The sequence below is a fragment of the Panthera pardus genome, unplaced genomic scaffold, assembly GCF_024362965.1.
Source record: "Panthera pardus isolate Hobbes unplaced genomic scaffold, ASM2436296v1 HiC_scaffold_6, whole genome shotgun sequence".
Classification (NCBI taxonomy): Eukaryota; Metazoa; Chordata; class Mammalia; order Carnivora; family Felidae; genus Panthera; species Panthera pardus.
In genome coordinates this window covers 135,662,854-135,681,617 of record NW_026526991.1, presented here as the reverse complement: position 1 = coordinate 135,681,617, position 18,764 = coordinate 135,662,854, and the positions used below count along the sequence as shown (strand labels likewise).

Below are 18,764 nucleotides of genomic sequence, written 5' to 3'. Positions count from 1 at the left end.
GTCGTGAATTTCAGATTAATCCTGGAAATCTGAAAACTGTTCATTTTAGTAAAACGTTTTAAAAGTCCTTAGTCCAAGATTGGTGCTTGTCTAGAACATTTGCTGTCAGTCTTAAAGACTGGGGTGTAAACAGAGAGAATGCATCTCCCATGGAGAATGCGTCACCCAACCATCACTGGGTCATTCTGAGCAAGACTGAAAGGCCGTCACATCCCCTCCCGTCCACACAGGAGCTCCGTGGGAACTGGCACCCTCTACCCCTTCTTTTCGTACCCTTGCTGCTTCCCAGCACCCAAGTTCTAATTCTGCCTAATGAGATGGCCGCAGAAATATCTGGGTCTTTGAGGGCAAGCTTTTGCTTCACTGGTAAAAGGGAAAAGATGTAATGGTGCTCCTTTCCCGCACCCCACCACACCGTTCAACCTTGAATCACGTGGTCCTGGTGTCCGGAGACCCCCTGCCGCTTCTGGTAAACCCCCCCTAAGTTCTGCCTTGGGAAAGCCCCGTGGCCTGAGCTGCTCCTGTGACCCGGGCTGATCCACTCGCTTCCCGAGTAACACTCCCTCCCTTGGGAGCCACTCTTGCCGGCTCAGAGCCCTCGGTTCCAGCGGGGCTGGGGGAGGCGAGACGGGGTGGGGGGCCCCTGGCCCCCCACCCCCATCGCTGGAACCCCCGTGGTGGAAGCCAGTCGGCCATGACACGGCCAGATGACCAGTGGAAGGAAGAGATGAGAGCCAGGCGGGGTCCTGCGGCTCCCCCTCAGGAGGCCATCCGCCCCTAGGGCTTGGGGGTCCCGCCTTTCGTTCTGAGTGATGTCAGCACGCTTCCAGATGACGCGCTTTGGCCTAAGCTCCGTTGAGTGTGACGTCTGTGCTTTCGAACCAAGCGTTCTGGTGACCCCCACAGCTACTGGTGAAGCTCCCTCACTCCACGGGACTGTGCTTTCCACTCCTGCCTGTGACCGTCCACATGCTGTCCTCCTCTGTAGTCGCTAAGTGCCCTGGGCCTGAGGACGCTCTGCACCCCAGAGCAGGACACCATTAGAAACTCATTCCCTAATTCTGGAAGCAGCAAAGGCCTTCTGAGAGCCGAAAAGCTCTTCTCAGGTCCCATCTAGAAACTCCCCAGCAGCAGATGTACAATTTAGCTTTCTTTTTAGTTGTAAACATGTTATTGCAAAAATAACCCACAGTTCAGAAGGTCTGGAAAATCTTTATTATGTTGGATATTTTTTGCTGTCCCAATCAGGGTCTTTCTGGTCAATAAGTAACCTTAGTCAGTGCCTTGGGACAGGAGCCCTGACTTGCTGATAATGACATAACTGTTTCTTCAGAGTCTTTTTCTTTTAACTGTGGAAAAGTTTCTATTTAAGCAGAGGAATATGAAGCAAATTAAACCCAAACTTTTGATATTTTGGGGTTAAGTTTAGGTGACCAGTATCTCTTTGGCACCTTGAGAACTTGTAATTTTAAGAGGATGTGGCAAATTTGAGTATCCAATGGACAGGCCTTGTGATCCCAGTTTAAAAAAAAATTTTTTTTTTTTTTTTTTTGAGAGAAAGAGAGAGAGAGAGCACGAGCGAGCACACGTGTGAGCCAAGGAGGGACAGAGAGACAATCTTAAGCAGGTTCCACACTCAGCACAGAGCCCAACTCGGGGCTCAATCTCACGACTCTGAGGTCATGACCTGAGCTTTAAGCTAAAACGTGCAATGCAATTTTATTAAGATTGTCAGCAGTATGGGAACATTTAATAAAAGAACTGAAGATTCGCCATATTTAGTTGGTTATTTGGCAAGGCTTGTGAGCAAACCAAAGTGTTCTGAAGTATAAAGTATTTCATAAATGCAGGTTTTAATTGATAAGGCAGTTTAAGTAGCTGGATTTCTACATGGGACCAGTCATCAAATTCCCCTGAACAATGACTGTTAAGTTTTACTATATTTTATATGATAAGGTTATAAGTAGAATAATGCAGCTTTGAGTTAAGTCTAAGAACTTAAGGAAAACCTAAAATTTTGAATTTGGATAAAATGTACATTGAAAAATAGAAATATCTCGAAGCAGTCTTTCGTATAATGTAGAAAAGCCACCCTCAAGTGCAGTAAAAATATATGTTCCTCCAACATTAGAAATTCTGCGTTTTCGGGGCGCCTGGGTGGCTCAATCAGTTAATCTTCTGACTTAGGCCCCGGTCACGATCTTGCAGTTTGTGGGTTCGAGCCCTGCACCCAGTTTTTTGCTGTCAGCGTAGAGCCCACTTTGGATCCTCTGTCTCCCTCTCTCTCTGCCCCTCCCCTGCTTGCAGTGTCTCTCTCTCTCTCTCTCTCTCTCTCAAAAATAAACATTAAAAAAAAAGAGAGAAATCCTGCTTCTCTTTTAAGCAGTCATTCGGTCCTCACATCGGGCCAACAACTAATATTCTCTGCATTTTACAGATGGGGACACAGAGGCAGAGGAGGGAAGAAATGGCCCGGGGCGTGGAAGGGAGGGCCAGTTCTGGAGCTGGTCACACATCTTCCACCACGTAGCTTCCACGATGCCGTCCAGTTTGCCTCCAAGTTGTTCTGATCACGGGTTAAGTGAGAGCCCCCTTCGAAGACTTGCTTTTTCTCTGGAAGTGACAATGTGACTCATTTGAATCACAAAGACTCTTCATTTTCCTCTTCAGAAGGGCAGCATCATCTTCTAGGACTATAATGGGAGTGGAAAGCCACCGCTTGGCCAGAGCAGTTGTGCCTGACTTCTGGGAAGAGGCAGTCTGGCTTCTCAGCCGTAAATAGGTTATTAAGACTAAATACACTGAGGTCAGATGGGCCTGGGTTCCCAGCTCAGCCAAGCCCTCTGAGGACTGTGATGCCCCGCCCGGAGGACAACGACTGACTGGAGAGAACACAGCTCCCCGGAGAGAGGGTGTGTCACGGTGAGGACAGTGGCATCGGTTGAGAGGCCCAGCTGGAGGTCTCTGCTCCGTCTTTGTGGCCAGGCGCCCAGGGCAGGCCACTTCCCTTAGCCGCAGCTTTGTCAGTAGCGAGTGGGGGTGAATGCTCGCCCCTGCTTGAAGCAGGAGTTTGTCAGAGTGCTGAGAAAAAAGGACACGCTCGTTGCGACGACGACAAAAAGCCTGGTCATCTGCTGGCACAGGAGCGAGCTTCACAAGAGCAGCTTGGTGACATTCTGGAGTCCTTTAGGGCTCTGATGTTTTCAGTGATTCCATCCTCAATGCAAGCCCGGCCCTGGGCTCGGTGGGCTTCAAAGGCCCAACTTAAACCCCGTTCTCTGCAGCCACTCTTTCCTTGTGAAGAAAGGGACAACTGTCCCCGACTGGCCGGGAACCGGGCAGCCCCAGGGCATGCAGTCCCAGCTGCTGGTGCCTCCGGAGCTGCTGCTGAGCACTAAACACAATGCTACTCTCCTTCCATCCGGGACAGCGAGGGTGTGGATAGCGTCTGTCCCCTAGAGACTGAATCCTGATTTCTGAAACTCCGCGACTGGAAAGAGAAGAGATGATAATTAATTTCATTCCAACACGGTCAGGGCTGTACTTAGGAACCGGTTGAAACGGGAGGATTAGTAGGAAAGAAGGAGACTCTCTCTGAGCCAGGTCAGACTGATCTGGTGGGCACCGGGGAGCCCACATCCTCAGAGCAGGTAGGCCGTGCCCCCCACCGTCCACAAACCTGTTGCCCGTTTATATCCATTTATTTGGTTTAAGAAACTACCCTGCGGCAGGCAGGACTCCCACGTGGCCCCAGGATTCCTGGCCCTCGTGTACACATACCTTCCCCAGTTACTCAAACACTAACCCAGTATTGCCGTGAATTTGCAGACAAAAGTAGGATCCCAAATCAGCTGGGCTTACGATACGGAAACTATCTGCAAGGGCCTGTGTCCTTCCTTAAGGCAGGGAGTTTCCTCGGCTGGTCCCAGAGGAAGGGGTCAGAGTTCAAAGCCCGAGAAGCCATCCACCTGCCTCCGCTGACCTGAAGACAGGAGGCGGCCACGTGGCAAGGATGCGGGCAGCCCCTGGGAACAGAGTGCTGGCGCCTGGCAGCTGGCGGCCGGCAGGAAGTGAGGACTTTACTCCTGAACTACAGGAACTGAATTCTGCCCTGGGAATGAGCTTGCAAGGCGGTTTTTCTCCAGTCTCCGGTTGGGAACTCCCCCGCTCACAGTGATTTCGGCCTCCCGAGACCCTGAGCATAGACCCCAGTCTTGCCGTGTGACTTCTGACCTACAGAATTGGGAGAGAATACATGGGTGGTATTTTAAGCCACTAAGTTTGTGGTAAAAGCTCCTCCTCACTGTGCTGCCTGGAAATTAGGCAGTTCCCATCATTAATGGTAATTAGTAGCTGATTACACAGCCAGATCAGTTTGGGAGTTGTCTCATTTAGCGAGTTCTGCAGTCTCTATGATTACCCTTTACTTTTTTTTTAACTTTTTATTCTGAATTTTTAAACTTACAAACATTTTGCAAACAGTCTAAAGAAGTCTCAAACACCCCTCCCCCAATTCTCCAGATGTTGCATAAACACAGTACAGTTACCCAAATCCGGAAATTAATATTGGTACAGTACTATTCCTGTTTCACCAGCTGTCCTACTAATGTCCCTTCTGTGGTTCAGGAAGCCATCCAGGATCCCGTGTTCCATTTAGTCTTCATGGCTCATTAGCTGCCTGTAAAGCAAGAACACTTCCTCAGTCTATCTTTGTCTTTCACGATTTCGACATTTTTGAAGAACTGTTTGCTAGTTATTTTTGTAATGTCCTTTATTTTAGGTGTCTCATGTCTCCTCACGATCAGATTCAGGTTATGCATTTTTGTGCAAGAATACTGCCCATGTGATGTGTCCTTCTCAGTGCATTGTATCAAGAGGCACCTGATGCTGATTTGGTCCATTACTGGTGACGTTGACTTTGATTAGGTGGTGGAGGTGGCTTCCAGTTTTTTCTACCGCAAAGCCACCACCTTCCCCTTTGCAACTAATGCTTGCCTTGTAGGAGGTACTTTGAGACTGTTAATATCCTGTGTCTCACTGCATTATTGCTGCTTGCTAATTTTAGCCTCCCCGGAGGGTTCTTCTGTGAAACAATTATTTCTGTGCTATTTGCCAAATGGTGACTTTTCTAGCGCCATGATTCCTTCTCCATCTATGAGCTAGGATTCTAGTCATTTCTGTGAGGTCTAGGATTTGTGAGGAAGAGCTCTCCCTCCTCCCCTATGTATCTATTCACTTTCCTATTTATTTATGCCAGTGTGGACTCATGGCTTCTCACTTTGTTCTCTGGGTCACAATCCATTGCTGCCATGACTGTTTTGGAGGAGCCCTTTCACGTTGGACCCTGTGTGTTTTGGACGCGTCCCCGTCGTTTGTCGGCAGGTCTGCAAAATGATTATTTTTCTGGCACAACAAGATGTTCCAGGCTCATCCTGTGCTTAGCCGCTCAAACCCTCCGGGGGCTCTTGGCTCCTTCAGTCGGAGACTGGTGTTTAGGAACCAACAGCCGTGAGTTAGATGTGTCCTTATAGCTACCCTTAGTATTTATAGTTTTCTCTGATACTGTGAATCATTGATTCTTTCATAGTTCCATAATTAGGTGTGCGCAGGTGAACACGTGCATGCGTGCACGCACACACACATTTTGGTAATGGATAGTTGCTCATCCCCCAGCAGCTGGATTTCCCTCGGCCCCCCTCGACCCCAAGGAAGCTCAGCCCCAACATTCCTGGGCCAGCCCACGTGCTCCTGCCCCACGCCCTCCCCTCCCCCATGCTCCCCATCGCTTCTCTCTTCTTCTGGGACCCTTCCCTCTCACTACCCCAGGGCCCCTGCTTCCAGCTCTACTACTGCTGATGTTACTCATAATGGCAGCTGCCTTTCACTGAGCACATGTGCTCCAGGCAAATACGATTTCACGCGATCCTTACAGCAACCTGTAAAGAATGCATTATGCCCATTTTATAGGCAAAATACTGAAGCTCGAAGAGGGTCTATCATACAGCCTTGGGAAGCCAAGGCAGAGATTCTCAGCCAGTGTCTTCTCCTCACCCCTTGCTTGCGTCTTGCACGCACCCACGCCAGGGCTGGCTGGCCGGAGGTCTGCCTTTTGGCAGGACCCAGGGGCCCAGAAGCTTGAGGCGGCAGCAGCTTTAAACCACCCGGACCGTATCAATGGGGGGTGGCCCGCAGTGGGGACAGCCGCTGGACTCTCTACTCTGGGGAGTCTGGTGGAGGTGGGGGTGGGGCCCTCAAGTACTTTATGGGCCCTGCTGGTCCCTGTCCCCAGGCACGCCCCTTCCTCCCTCCCTCCCTCCCTTCCTTCCTTCCTTCCTTCCTTCCTTCCTTCCTTCCTTCCTTCAACACACTCTTCTTTACCAGTGTTCCCTGACCCCGATCAAATATTCCCTCTTCCTATGACCTCAGTTCCTTCACTGGAGACCAAACCTCACATCCTATAGCTAGAGAGGAAAGGCTTGTGGGTAGAGATGAATTTCCGGGGTGGAACATGTTAGATCTCTGAGTGTTACCCTCACTTTGGAGAGAGCGTGAAAGCCTTCAGTTTGGCCTACAAACTGGAAAAGAAATCTGGGAAGGGGGGCCCTTTTCTTCTTGCAGTAAGAAAACCAGAGGCCATGGCTCTGGCACTTTCTGCCCCAAGAGCCTGGGCCGGGAGGCGCCCCGCGGAGCACCGGGACCAGAGGAGAAGGGGGGGCTGGTGCCCTGGGTGGGAGGAGCCCTGATTCTGCTCCAGATCCTGCAGGACCCCTCCCAGCCCGGTCCCACTCCCCCTCTTGGGTGTCTGAGCACAGCCCTACACAAGGAGGGCCGGCTGCACCCTTACCACCTGGGAAGCTTCAGGCCCCGCCCCAGGCTTACTAAATCAGAAACCACCCCTGGGGCCCAGCCAGCTGTCACAAATCCAGTCCTGCAGCTTGTTCCCTGCCCTTGGGCTGGAGCAGCTCTGTCCTCAGGCCCCCGATGACCGATGACCGGCTGGTGCTAGTGATGGTGGCCATTCTAGCACGATGACAGCTGGGGCCCTGGAGGAAGACCGGAACCCGCCTGACAACTCTTGCAATTTCCGCAAGGTTCCAGCCACTAGGCTCCACTCTAGACGGCAGTGTGCTGTGCTCAGAGCTCCTCAGAAGAGTACTGTTCCGTCCATAGGTCATCAGACCCAGAAGAGAAACGTCGGCGGACACAACGGGGAGTTTGGGGAATAATGATGCGATTCCTTCACTCTGCGACTCACACTATATTGTGGGAAGTGCCTCGGAATATACTCTCCACTTAAGATCTCTTCAAATCCTGCCTCCACGCCGAAAAACCAGAGGGCTGTGAACCACTACCCCAGCCCATACTGGGTACTGGCCACAGTGAGTTAGTAGTTCTTGAGCAAATCCAATTTTTCAGGCCACTCGTTTCTCTCCTGTGTGAACTTGCCTAGGCTGTTGCCTCCCTTGTGCCAAGGACAAGCAGAGACACTCGTGCGGTTATGAAATGTCCACGGCAACCCTTGTTGGCAGGTTCTGATCGAAAGAACAGACGTCCCCAGGGATGATGAACAACAAGACCCAACATCAGAGAGGGCTGCTCTCGGAAATGATGGGAATAAGACAGCCACGAGCCCCCTGTTGTTCCTATAGGGGATTATGCTCAAGAGTGGAGAGATGGGGTTCCGGTTCCCCCGTGGGGAACCGGTTTTCCTGCATCACTTCTGATTCCGCATGGGGGGACTTTCCACACCTATGAGCCCTTCTCCCAAGTGTCCTGCAATTGGATCCAGTCCCACACTAACTCCCTGCGCTTGGCATGGACCCCACAGGGCAACAAGGGGCTCAGCCCCACAACACTGCCCCCCACTTCAGATGCCAGTGCAACTACTGGGTGCCCAGGAACCCGCTCTTCTGTCTGACGTGGCCACAAAGTCTGGGGTCTCCGCGACTTTCGCTTTCAGGTTTGATAATTTGCTAGCGCTGCTCACGGAACCCAGAGAAGTGCTTTTACTTGGTGTTATCAGTTTATTGCCATGTATCAGTTTATACAACTCGGGAACAGCCAAACGGGAGAGGAGCGTAGGACGAGGTGAGCGGGTAGAGGTGCGTGGAGCCTCCCCGTCCTATCGGAACCTGCCACCTTCAGCCTGGAAACTCTCCGAACCCGTCATTTAGGGGTTTTTATCCCAGGCTTCACTACGTGCGCATGACTGACCACTGGTGATCCGACCCAATTGCCAGCCCCTCTCCCCTCCCTGGGTAGGGGTGGGGGGATAGAGCTGAGAGTTCCAACCCTCTAAGCATGATGTGGTCTTTCTGGCCACCAGCCCTTATCCTGAAGCTACCTAAGTGTCCCAGGCACCAGTCATTTCATGAACACGCAAAAACCCTCTTTTCGCCCTGGAGATTCCGAGGTTTTTAAGCGCCAGGTGCCAGGAACTGGGAACAAAGACCAAATACGCATGTCTTACTGTATCACAATCAGCCGCCTGAGTCCACAAGGCAGTAAAGGCACCAGCTACAAGGAAGAGGTCCCCCCCCCCCCCCCCCCCCCCCCCCCCCCCCCCCCCCCCCCGCCCAGCGTGCAGGTCCTCTGGCTTCACTGTGATTCGGGCTTGCATTTATCTGGCCTTAGATAAAATTTGCCTTCCGGCAAGTGAGTCCATGGAGTAAAGTGCAGGTCCGCTGGGTGTTATGGTTGTGGCAGCCGAAAGGGCAGAGGGCGTTGGCGATCTCTCTCAGTGTCAGATCTCCCCCCCCCCCCTTCCTGTTCCTCTTACACAGGCTGACACCCACACTCAGGAGCTGAAGTCGGAGAGCTCAGGAACCCAAATGACAATACCTTGTCTGAACCAACGCTGGCTGCCTTCTCCCAGACATGGGCTCCCTTGGAATGTGGGGGTGGAGTCTGGACCACCACCCATAAAGGGTAGCAGCCCAAGGAACTGCACCCCCCCCCCCCCATCACGAAATGATTAAAAACCCACGAACACCCCACTGGCTCTGACTTTTCAGTTCACCTGGATTTTTTTTTTTTTCCACTACGTAGAAAGTGGGGAATTGCATAGATACCTTAAATATTAGATCTGGAGACTGTTCCCAACACCATTTCTTCAAACTGTAACAGAAAATAGCACTTTTTCACAGGAACTAACTCTCACCTGGACGGACAGATGACCTCTGCCTTTGAGAAATTTGATCCCACCAAGTAGTTAAGCATTTTTCGGGTGCTGGCCTTCACACAAAATGTTTAGTGATGTGAGGAATGGTCTCCCTTCTCCATTTTTCGAGGTTACGGTTCCTGAAAGTCCCATTATTATTATCATTTTAAAATTATTTTTGACATATGTATTGATCAGGATGTGAGGTGCTGTTCTAGGTCCCCGGGGAAACAGCGATGCGCAAGGGAGGGAGAGACGCACAGTTTGCCGGAGGCGATCACTGCCGGGGTGGGGTCGGGGTGGGGGGGTGGAAGAGCGCGGGGCGGGAGCCCAGGAGCTGGAAGGATTTTCAACGAGGGCGGCCAGAGATGCGCTTTGCGGGGATTACTCCCTCCGGCCTTCATTTAATTTCCGTCCACGCCGGCCAGCCGTTGGAGCCGCCCCCCCCCCACCCACCCCGTGCCGGTGCCGGTGCCGGTGCCGGTGCCGGTACCGAGCGCCCGAGGGCAGAAGATCAGCGCGGGAGGCGGTCCTCCGAGGCCCCGCCCGGAAGGTGTGCCCGCGGCGTGGGGAGGGGCGCGCAGCGGCGCCGGGCGCGCAGGGGTTAAGCGCTTTCCGCCGGGCCCGCCCCGGAGGCCGCGCCGCCCGCCTCGCCGCAGTCCCACCCTCCGGCGGTGACGCGCCCCGCTCTGTCCAAATATGTCCCTTTCCCCCCTCCCTTGCCCGGCGCCCGCAGGCGCCCCCGAGCCGCGAGGCTGGCACTCGGACGTCGCCCGGCTTCGGTATCCCGGGCCGGCCCCGCGGGACGCACCCCTCCGCGATGCCCTTCAGGAAAGGTAGGCGCCCTCCCCGCGCGCGGCCGCCGGGGACGCGGCCCCGAGAGCCCAGCCCGCGTGGTCTCCCCCTCCCCCCCCCCCCGGGCGCGCGCCGCTCCCCGCGCGACCCCCCCGTCGTCCCCGCGCGGCACCCCCCGCCCGGCCCTGCCGTGCCCGCCACCCCCACCCAACCCCGGGCCCCGCGCCGCCCGCCACCCCCCCGCGCTGCCGGGCACTGCCCGGCCCTCCGCACCGCCCCCCGCGCCGGCTCTGCCCTCGGCCCTGCCCGCCCCCGGTCCCGCGCCGCCCTCGGACCCCGCGCTGCCGCGGCCGCCCCCGCCCCCGCCGCACGTGTCCCGGCCGGTGCGCCGCGCGGGCTGCCCAGGGCCTGCGCCACTCGCGCGACTTTGAACGAACCCCCCCGTCGCGCCTCATTAAGTTGGAGGTCGCGCGCGACCGGCGGGCTGGGGGCCCTCGGTGGCGGGGGCTTGGCCGCGTGGGATTCCCCGCTGCGCACTCGGTGGCAGGCTGAGTCCGGGGGGAGGGACCGCCGGGACACGCGGGTGGGAGAGGCAGGTCTGTGTGCGAGTCCTGCCGCCGCCCTTCTCTACCCTCCGACTCCTGGGACGTCATGTAAACCACCCGGAACCTCAGTTCTTCGGCAAAATGGGGGACTGGGGACGGCTGTGTGGGACCGGTGGGACAACGCACCGAAAGGCAGATACCGACCGGAGGTGAGGTCGGCCTGGCCTAGGAAGGTGCCCTCGGGCAAGACCTCCCCCCCCCCCCCCCCCCCCCGCCCCCCTCCGCCCCGCGCCTGGCACGGAGACACCCACCTGGCCCACCTGCAGGCCTGGCATTTAAGCTTGTTCACTGGGCCCTCCCCCTCTGCAGCGGGTGTGTGTGTGTGGGGGGGGGGGGTGCACAAGCCCTGTCCGTGAGCCTCAGATCCTCCTGTGGCCCCCTGCCCCGGAAGGGGGATCCCACTGTATTTGGCCTCAGTTGGCTAGCCGGGTGATGGAGGCCGTGTCACTGCAGAGCTCCGCTCAGATCCGGATCCTGGGGGCTGCCGGTCAGCTCGGAGCCCAGGATAGAGAGGGAGATTCAGTTTTACTTCCCAGTCCGAGCTGTCTGACTCCTTCCCCTTTTCTCTTCGTGTAGGGAGGGGCTTGGGCTCTGGTGACCCACCCCTACCTGGGTACCCTGGCCGGGTGAGGAGTAACTAAGAGGAAGCCTCCACCCCGCCCCCCCGGGGGGGGGGCGGGGTGCGGCTGGGACTGAGCCTGGTGGCCCTCTGCCTGTCTTCTTGCCGGCTCTTCCTTCCCTTATAACTCAGATTCTAGGCCAATGCTCTGGTTGCACTTGAAGCCCTGTTGGCCTTTGTCCTTTTTACAAAGGTTGCCGGATAGAGCTCCTGGTTGTGAACGGGACTGGTGAGAAGGAAGGCGGCTGCTTCTAAGAGCAGGCAGGGTGTGTGGGGGGGTGGTGAGAAGGAAGGCCTCTGCTTCTAGGAGCAGGGAGAAAGCTGTCTTCGGTCCTCTGTCAGCTCACGACGTCCCGCCCCTCGGTCACTGTCCTCAGTGTCTCCATTACTCCACTTACAACATGGCGGCCTTGCCTGGACGGTCCCTCAGGCTCTCACCTGACCTCATTTAACTGCAGCGTGAACAGTCGCAGGTCTGCTGACTTTACCACTTCTCCGCTCGCTCATTTCCTTGTGGTCTCTGCGGGGGAGCTCCCAGAAGGCCTGTCCCAGCACTTGTTGGTGGGGGCCGGGGAGGGGGTGGCGAGCATCCACATCAAGGATGAAATACCTGCGCAGCTAAATGATCTTGCACGTGTGACGATTTCCCTTGATGACAGTATTAATAGCTCACACAGGACAAAACGTTTGCAAACTGCTAAAGGTTAAGGCTTTGTCATTGCTGCACGAAGGGGACACTACCATTCGTCTGTTCTGTGGATGCTAATTCGTGAAGGTCCTAGGATGGGAGGAACAGTAGTTGCTGGGTTTTGGAAGCTTTGGTGGTGAGCCAGCCAGGGCTGGGACTCTGGAGGGCTTGGAGCCCGAGCCAGAACTCCCCCACTTGATTGAGTCGTGATCTCCTACCTAGAAGTAAGCCCAAGTGGAAATTGCAGGGGGACCTGGTTTGTTCGGTATCGTGATAGGATGTCATTTGGGGCTGCGCAAGGCAGAAAGGTCGGCCGTGGGGTGGGGCTCAGCACCGTGTCCCTGGAACTGTCCAGATGGGGGACACTTAAGTGCATATGTTTTACTTATCTATATATTTGGATTTTGAGCCATCTGACTATATTAACAATTCAAAAAAATAATTTAAAAATTAGGAAATGAAAAGCCTTTCCTGCTCCCCCCCCCCCACCCCCAAGATGAAAAGAAGCCCGATGGAGAAGGACTTCCTCCTAGCTAACCTCTTGAAAGTTGCTTGACTACTAATTCCCTTCCCATGCTGTGTTTTTGGGGCTTGACAGGTAGGACTTTGGGATCAGCTCGGTCAGAGGCCCAGTGAGAACACCAGGTGTGCTCGCTCATAGGGGGCAAGCTGAGCAAAGTTCAATAAGGGGACTGTTAGAGCATCTGGGTGGGGTGTGCGAAAAGCGCAAAAGAGAGGCCCAAAGGGCTGAGGAGCCTGATCGGGGCTGAGCCAGCTTACGATCCAGGCAGCTCGTAGTCCCAAGGAGAGCGGAGAGCAGACTGGGAGAGTCAGCAGCCAGGTCACGCTCCTCCCTCCCTCTGACCTCAAGGCCCGGGGAGCCTGCCGGCCGGAGCCCCTCGATTCCACGCAGGCTGGCCCGCTGGGACGCAGAGCTGGGTGGGCTCACCTTTGGTGGAGGGCGGATCTGCTGAGACAAACAGGTGACCTGCCCAGGATCTTAGGTCCTGTGCCTTGAGTGTGGGATGAACAAGCTGATTGATGTCTCCCGAATGCAGAGTTCCGTGACTGCATGCTACGTCATTCTTTGTTTTGTTCGCTCGTTCATTCATTCATTCATTCATTCTCTGGATCGAGTGCGTGCTATGCACCAGGGTCACGCACCGTGCTGGCCCAGTGAGGTTTGGCAGCTCCCTCCCTGGACTGACACCTCCAGTCCGGCCCACGGTGCTCCCGTATGGCCAGGCAGAAACCACCGAGCGTGGATGGATGAACGAAGCTGGCCGAGATCGGCCCGGGCAGCAGCTGCCAGCGACCTTCCCCACGGGCAGGTGGGGATGACAGTGGCCATGGTGGGGAACAGAGCTGGGTCCTCTGCCATGTGGCTGGAAGAAGTAGGCTTCGAGATTGGTGGGTCAGGAGGAGGCAGCACTCTCTGAAGCGGTCAGGAAGAGCTTGGGCCAACACCAGGTGAAGGCGGTGGTGGGCGGGGGAGGCCGTGGTGGGGGGGTGAAGGCTGGAGCCCTGCTGTGAAGGGAGGGGGTGGCTCTTCTCAGAGGGCTTTACAGATAGGAGACGGGGTGACTGTTCCTGAGATTTAGGTGCGGCTCTGTCCGAGCCTGGGGTCTCCACTACCTTCTCGAGGTCCCCTTCTGGTTGAGAAGTAAAACTATCTTAGGGAACGGGGTCGCAAGGATTCTGGCACAGTCCCACCTTTCAGGGGGGACAAGGGGAACAGTGAATGACAGTAAGAAACCCAACTAGCTTCACAGAGCATCCTCCACACGCCTTCTCCAAGTGCCTTCTGTGTGCTCACCGGTTCTCCCCACCTGCTGATGTGAGTGGCATCATTTCCCTGTAAAGATAAAGGACACGCGGCTTACAGGGACAGTGCAGCTTGTCTGAATTCCCTCGCTAAGTTGTGTGCTCCGCAGGGCTGGGACTTAGGCCTCTGCATTCTTCCTTTCCGGCACGGCCGGTGATGGCCCAGGTTAGGAGATGACGTAGGATATGATCGCCATCAGGCAGAGAAACCGTACAGTATGAGAAGTCTGCCGTGTGAACCAGCAATTTCTTTCACATCAGAAAGGCGCAGAGGGACAGACGGGGTTGCCTGACGCGTCTGGGTCTTTGAGAGACGGATGCAGGCGGACGCGGGTGGGCCCGCACAGGACAATACCGGCCTTCTGCCTCTCTTCAGGTGGCCCCAGGACACTGCCGTCATAAGTGCCGATCCCCGTGTCGCGGAGCTGATGACAGGCCGCAGCTGCTTGGGGAGCTGACCGGTGCCTGCTGGGCACAGGGTTTCCGGGGATGCTGAGGGAACTAAGGGAAAAACAAATACCATGACAAGGGATGCGACACAGTTGGAATTCCTGCAACTCAGCCACTTGCAACAGGAAATCAGTTACATTTGTTTCAATTTTGCTGACTGGGGTCAGCATTTTGGGACTGTAAACCCAGGACCTGTCCTTCCTTTCTCTCCCCAGGGGAAGTGCGAAGATCAGATCCTGAAAAGACCTTCTCCAGGAGGGGCTGGGCTCTCCTTCCTTCCTGTCCCGGGGGCCTCCCTGCACTCTGGGTGTCTGTGATGGTGGGCTGTGTTCTGGGGTGCGCTCTCCTCCCCCAGGGCCTAGCAGCTTCCTGGATGAGGCCGGGGGTCCCTGGCCATTTCAGAGCCGTATCCCAGATGTGCCTGCGGCGTGCTCCCCAAGGAAGGAGACCCAGCGGTGCTGTGTACGGACAGGTCCTGGTGTCGGGGGGAACAGTCTGGCCGGGGAGCTCGGAGACCAGGTAGTGACAGGGCGACTGGGGTCAGTTACTGGCTGGATTATCTCAAGTCACTTAAGAGCACTTGGCCTCAGTTTACCAGTCTGGGAAAGGAGCGTGAGCTAAGATTCCCTCCAGATCTGACTCCGTGCCCTCTAATCATTTGTCTCACACACACGGAGTCTCCCACGCATCTTGGGCAAGCTGTCTGCAGGAGGTGGAAGGGATCGTCTCTGTGCCTTTGTCCCCAAAGACTGTCCTGGGCATGCTAGACTGCTGTCTCCTGGTGTCTTCAGGAGAGAAACTAAGTTTCAGGCAAGTGGCACATGACAAAGTCATGGCCCTGCGTTCTCTGGTCTCCGTGATCCTTCAGCTTTGACCTCAGGACTGAAATTTATGCCCAAGGAAGTTGGTATCGGAGTCCAATTTCTTTCTTTCTTTCTTTTTAATGTTTATTTATTTATTTTTGAGGAGAGCGAGCACAAGCGGGGGAGGGGCAGAGAGAGGGAGGGAGACACGGAATCCGAAGCCGGCTCCAGGCTCCGAGCCGTCAGCACAGAGCCCGACGCGGGGCTCGAACCCACGAACCATGAGGTCGTGACCTGAGCCGAAGCTGGACGCGTCATCAGCTGAGCCACCCACACGCCCCTCAGAGTCCAGTCTCCTGAATGTGCGTTATACCTTCCTGTCCTATGGAGTCTGGAAGTCTGTGTGTCTGATGTCAGGCCATCATATTCATGGGTCTGGCAGTTCCATCAGGTAGCTCCAGGGCTGAGAACGTTTTGCTCATCTTCCCAGAGTCTAAAGTAATCATAAGTAGCAGGCCCTCCCGTGTGGAACTTTATAGGTAAGAGTGACTGTGCCCACACCATGCTGACAGTCAATTTGTCAGAAAGAGAGCCTCCCTCTTCCCCGCGTCCGTGGCCCGATGAAAACAAGCGGGTGTTCCAGAAGTGTGGGCCCTTCACCTGGCTTTCCTCTCTTGATGTGCAGGGAGCTGAGCTGGGCTGATGCTTTTTGAGGAAACTACTGTGTTCTTCCTTAGGGCCAAACTGCTTTGGTGTTTTTACCTTTTCCTTGACGTATTGAACCCCAGCAATGGATTGGATTCAGAAAGCCCTCCCCTCGAGGCTGTGGAAGTCATCACGAGGCTTGGGGACCTGGCTCGGTCCAGTCACAGGCAGAGCAAAGTTTCATCGGTCAGTGGGGGCAGACAGGAGCTCAGAGAGGTACCCCAGAGAAGCGTGGGCTTCGGGGCAGGAAGAAAGAAAGAGAACGAACCTGTCAGGAGAGAGATGCGTTTTGACACAGACAGACCCTGGAAAGCCTGGCCCCCAGCACCATGGCCGCATGACGGTTCGTGTGGCCAGATGCTGCCTGGGAAGAGTGGGTGCAGAAAGTCCCCTTCTGTAGGGAAATGTCCAGACCCTGTGGGCCTTATTCCTGGCCACACATTTGGATTAACCGGAGAGCTTTTAAAAAAGTCTGATGCACCAGAAATTCTGATGGGATAGTTTTGGGCCGATGCTCGGGCAGAAAGTTTCGTGAGCCAGTACCGATCCCAGAGTGTATGGCACGCTGTGATGTTTTGCAGTCTCTTCTGTCTCATTGAAAAGGATTCTGGCGTGCTTCCAGCAAATCGATTTCAAGGCCACTAGTGGGGAGGAGCCCACAATCTTGAGAACACTGTTCTGGCGTGATAGCTCGTGCTGCAGAGGCTGGGGGCTGAAAACTGCATTTCCCAGCTCTCCCCTGCAGCTGGGGTGCCGAGCGTGACTTAGGGTTTTCACCAAGGTCCGAGTGGTCCTGCTTCAAGGATTCTGGCAGGTACAGCTGTGGAGGCGTCCAGCCTCTCAGCGGGGGGCTTTCTGAACCAGGCAGCCTCGGCAAGAAGCGGGGAACGTGGATAAAAGGTTAGAGTCCCCCCCGTTCGGTCAGCCATCCGCAAAGGCCCCATTTCTCTGGGGACATGCACAAAATAACCATTTGGGGAACACTGAGAAAGGGAGGGTCGTAGACTCACTCAGTAGTTGAGGACATTCACATAGAACGGGCAAGAGGGGCGCCTGGGTGGCTCAGTCGGTTAAGGGTTCGACTCTCGGTGTCGGCTCAAGTCATGATCTCACGGTTTGTGGGATCGAGCCCCGTGTCAGCCTCTGCACTGAGTGTGGAGCCTGCTTAAGATTCTCTCTCTCTTTCTCTCCGCCCCTCCCCCCGCTCCTGCTCCCACTTGCACTCTCTCTCTCTCTCCCTTAAAATAAATAAATAAACCTAAAAAAAAGAAAAGCAAGAAACACAACTGGATGCCAGCTGGCTGCCTCTGCCCACAGTACCTTCCTGTGCTGTTACTTCAGTCATTTCCATACGCTCTTCAATCATCTGGCAAAGATCTATCTGTTCGGCGCCAAACAAACCCCACAGCACCTGCTTTACCTGCGGGGTAAAGAGCTGAGGATACAGCAGTGACCAGTGTAGACAAAACTGCCTGCCTTCATGGGACTGACTTTCTAATGGGGGTAGACAGGCAATAAACAGATAGGTAAATATAGAGAGTGCCCAATGGACCTAATGGCTATGGAGAGGAGGAAGGAGAGTAGGGATGGGGGGCAGGCCTCTGTTTTAAGTAGGATGGTCACCCCAGGGTGACATTTGGGTAGAGACTGAAGGGAGTGAGGAGTGGACGGTGCAGTATGTTAGGAGAGTGTTCTCACAGGGGGAAGTGCAAGTGCAAAGGTCCTGTGGCCACAGTGGGCTGAGTTTGGGAGGAAATATGCAAGCCAGTGAGGCCACCTTTAGAAAGGTAGCAGGGCAGGTGCTATAGATCAAGGCTACTCTAGGGCCTGGGCCTCTGACTCCGAGTGGGATGGGAAGCCCTTGGAGGGTTTCAGCCGAGGCGTGGCAGAAATGAACTTGGCTGTTATAAGCCATGAGTGCAGGATGTGGCTGCCTTCCTGAGAACAGGCTGTAGGGTGACGAGGGTGAATCAGGGAGACCAGGTGGGAGCCTGTTGGTGAGCAGTGACATTGGCTTAGGTCAGGCTGGGGGAGGGGCAGGTGGTCCAAAGTGGTTGGATTCTGAGTATATTTAGGAGACGAAGACTGCAGGGTTTGTGACGGATTGGATGTAGGGGAAGAGGAAGGGTGAGTCACGGGTGACTCCCTAGCTGCCTTGTGGGAGGGATGCCGAGGGCCCTGGTGGTTATGGTCGCGGCCGCGCCACCAGCCGAGGCGCCACCAATCCCGGGGAGTTCGTTGGCGCTCTGTAACTGTGCTGTTGACCTCCAAGAGGAGCGGGCCTCCCCAAGCAGTGGTTCGGCTTGTATCCGTGGTTCGGGAGGGTTGGGACTCAGCAAGGAGCCTTCCAGAAAGACCGATTATGCTCTGAGCCAAGTGTCAGACAGACACCTCCTTTAAGAAAAACCTGGCTTTCAAAACCAGGATTGATTATTATTGCCACACATGAGGGATTCTTAAAGTTCGGGTGTGTTTTACATAATGGACACATGGCCGAGCGTGGGTAGTTTCCCAGCCGGGAGAGAAGCGTGTGCTGGGGTTTTCACGTTGCCAGTGTTTCTGTGTCCGTAGTACCCGATTGCCAGACAATTTCTGTCCATCCTTCAGTTTCCTTAGACCACGAAGGCCTCCATTGTCGGAGAGGGGAAAGCTCCAGGCCAGAGAGCCGTCCCGAACAAACTCAGCCCAGCCACCAGCTGACCATGTTGGCCTCCAAACAGGGTGACCGGCTCGACCAGGATTGCCCGGGATGTCCCCCTCCTTAGTGCGGGAAACCAGGAGACAAGGCCACCTCCTGAGTGCCGGGCACACCAGGACGCTGGGTCACCCCACTTGCCTCCAGCCAGCCCTGGCCCCCGGGCTTGATGGCCTCATTTAGAGGAATAGGTTTTAAAACCTCATTAACATTTGAATAACAAAAGGAAAGGATCCAAGCTAACCTCACTGTCCCGCAGACTTGAAGACTCAGGAAGATGTGTTTCCTTGCGGTTCTGCCAAGGGGCGTGGAAGGAAATCAAAGCAAGAATTGTCGGCCACTCGCTGCCTCCTGCTCACAGTAAAGGAATCCGAATCTGCAGATTGGCTGGTGTCTGTGTGAAAACTCTGCAACTTGAAT

The 18,764-nt window shown here is 55.1% G+C and overlaps 1 protein-coding gene and 1 long non-coding RNA gene across 2 annotated transcripts in view; one reads left to right on the top strand and one right to left on the bottom strand.

Annotated features, from left to right (window-relative positions):
• Window positions 1–4,421: 4,421 nt before the first annotated feature.
• Window positions 4,422–9,598, bottom strand: LOC109273765 (uncharacterized). Its single transcript, XR_002083246.2, has 2 exons — window positions 9,161–9,598; window positions 4,422–4,678 (listed from the first exon to the last, which is right to left on the bottom strand). It is a non-coding gene; the product is annotated as an uncharacterized LOC109273765 (long non-coding RNA).
• Window positions 9,599–9,864: 266 nt separating this feature from the next.
• PFKFB3 (6-phosphofructo-2-kinase/fructose-2,6-biphosphatase 3) overlaps window positions 9,865–18,764 on the top strand; it is a 74,676-nt gene continuing 65,776 nt past the window's right edge. Inside the window, exon 1 of the mRNA XM_053895619.1 lies at window positions 9,865–9,996. Coding sequence (XP_053751594.1) covers window positions 9,981–9,996 — 16 coding nt within the window. The 5' untranslated portion in view covers window positions 9,865–9,980. The remainder of the gene's footprint in view (window positions 9,997–18,764) is intronic.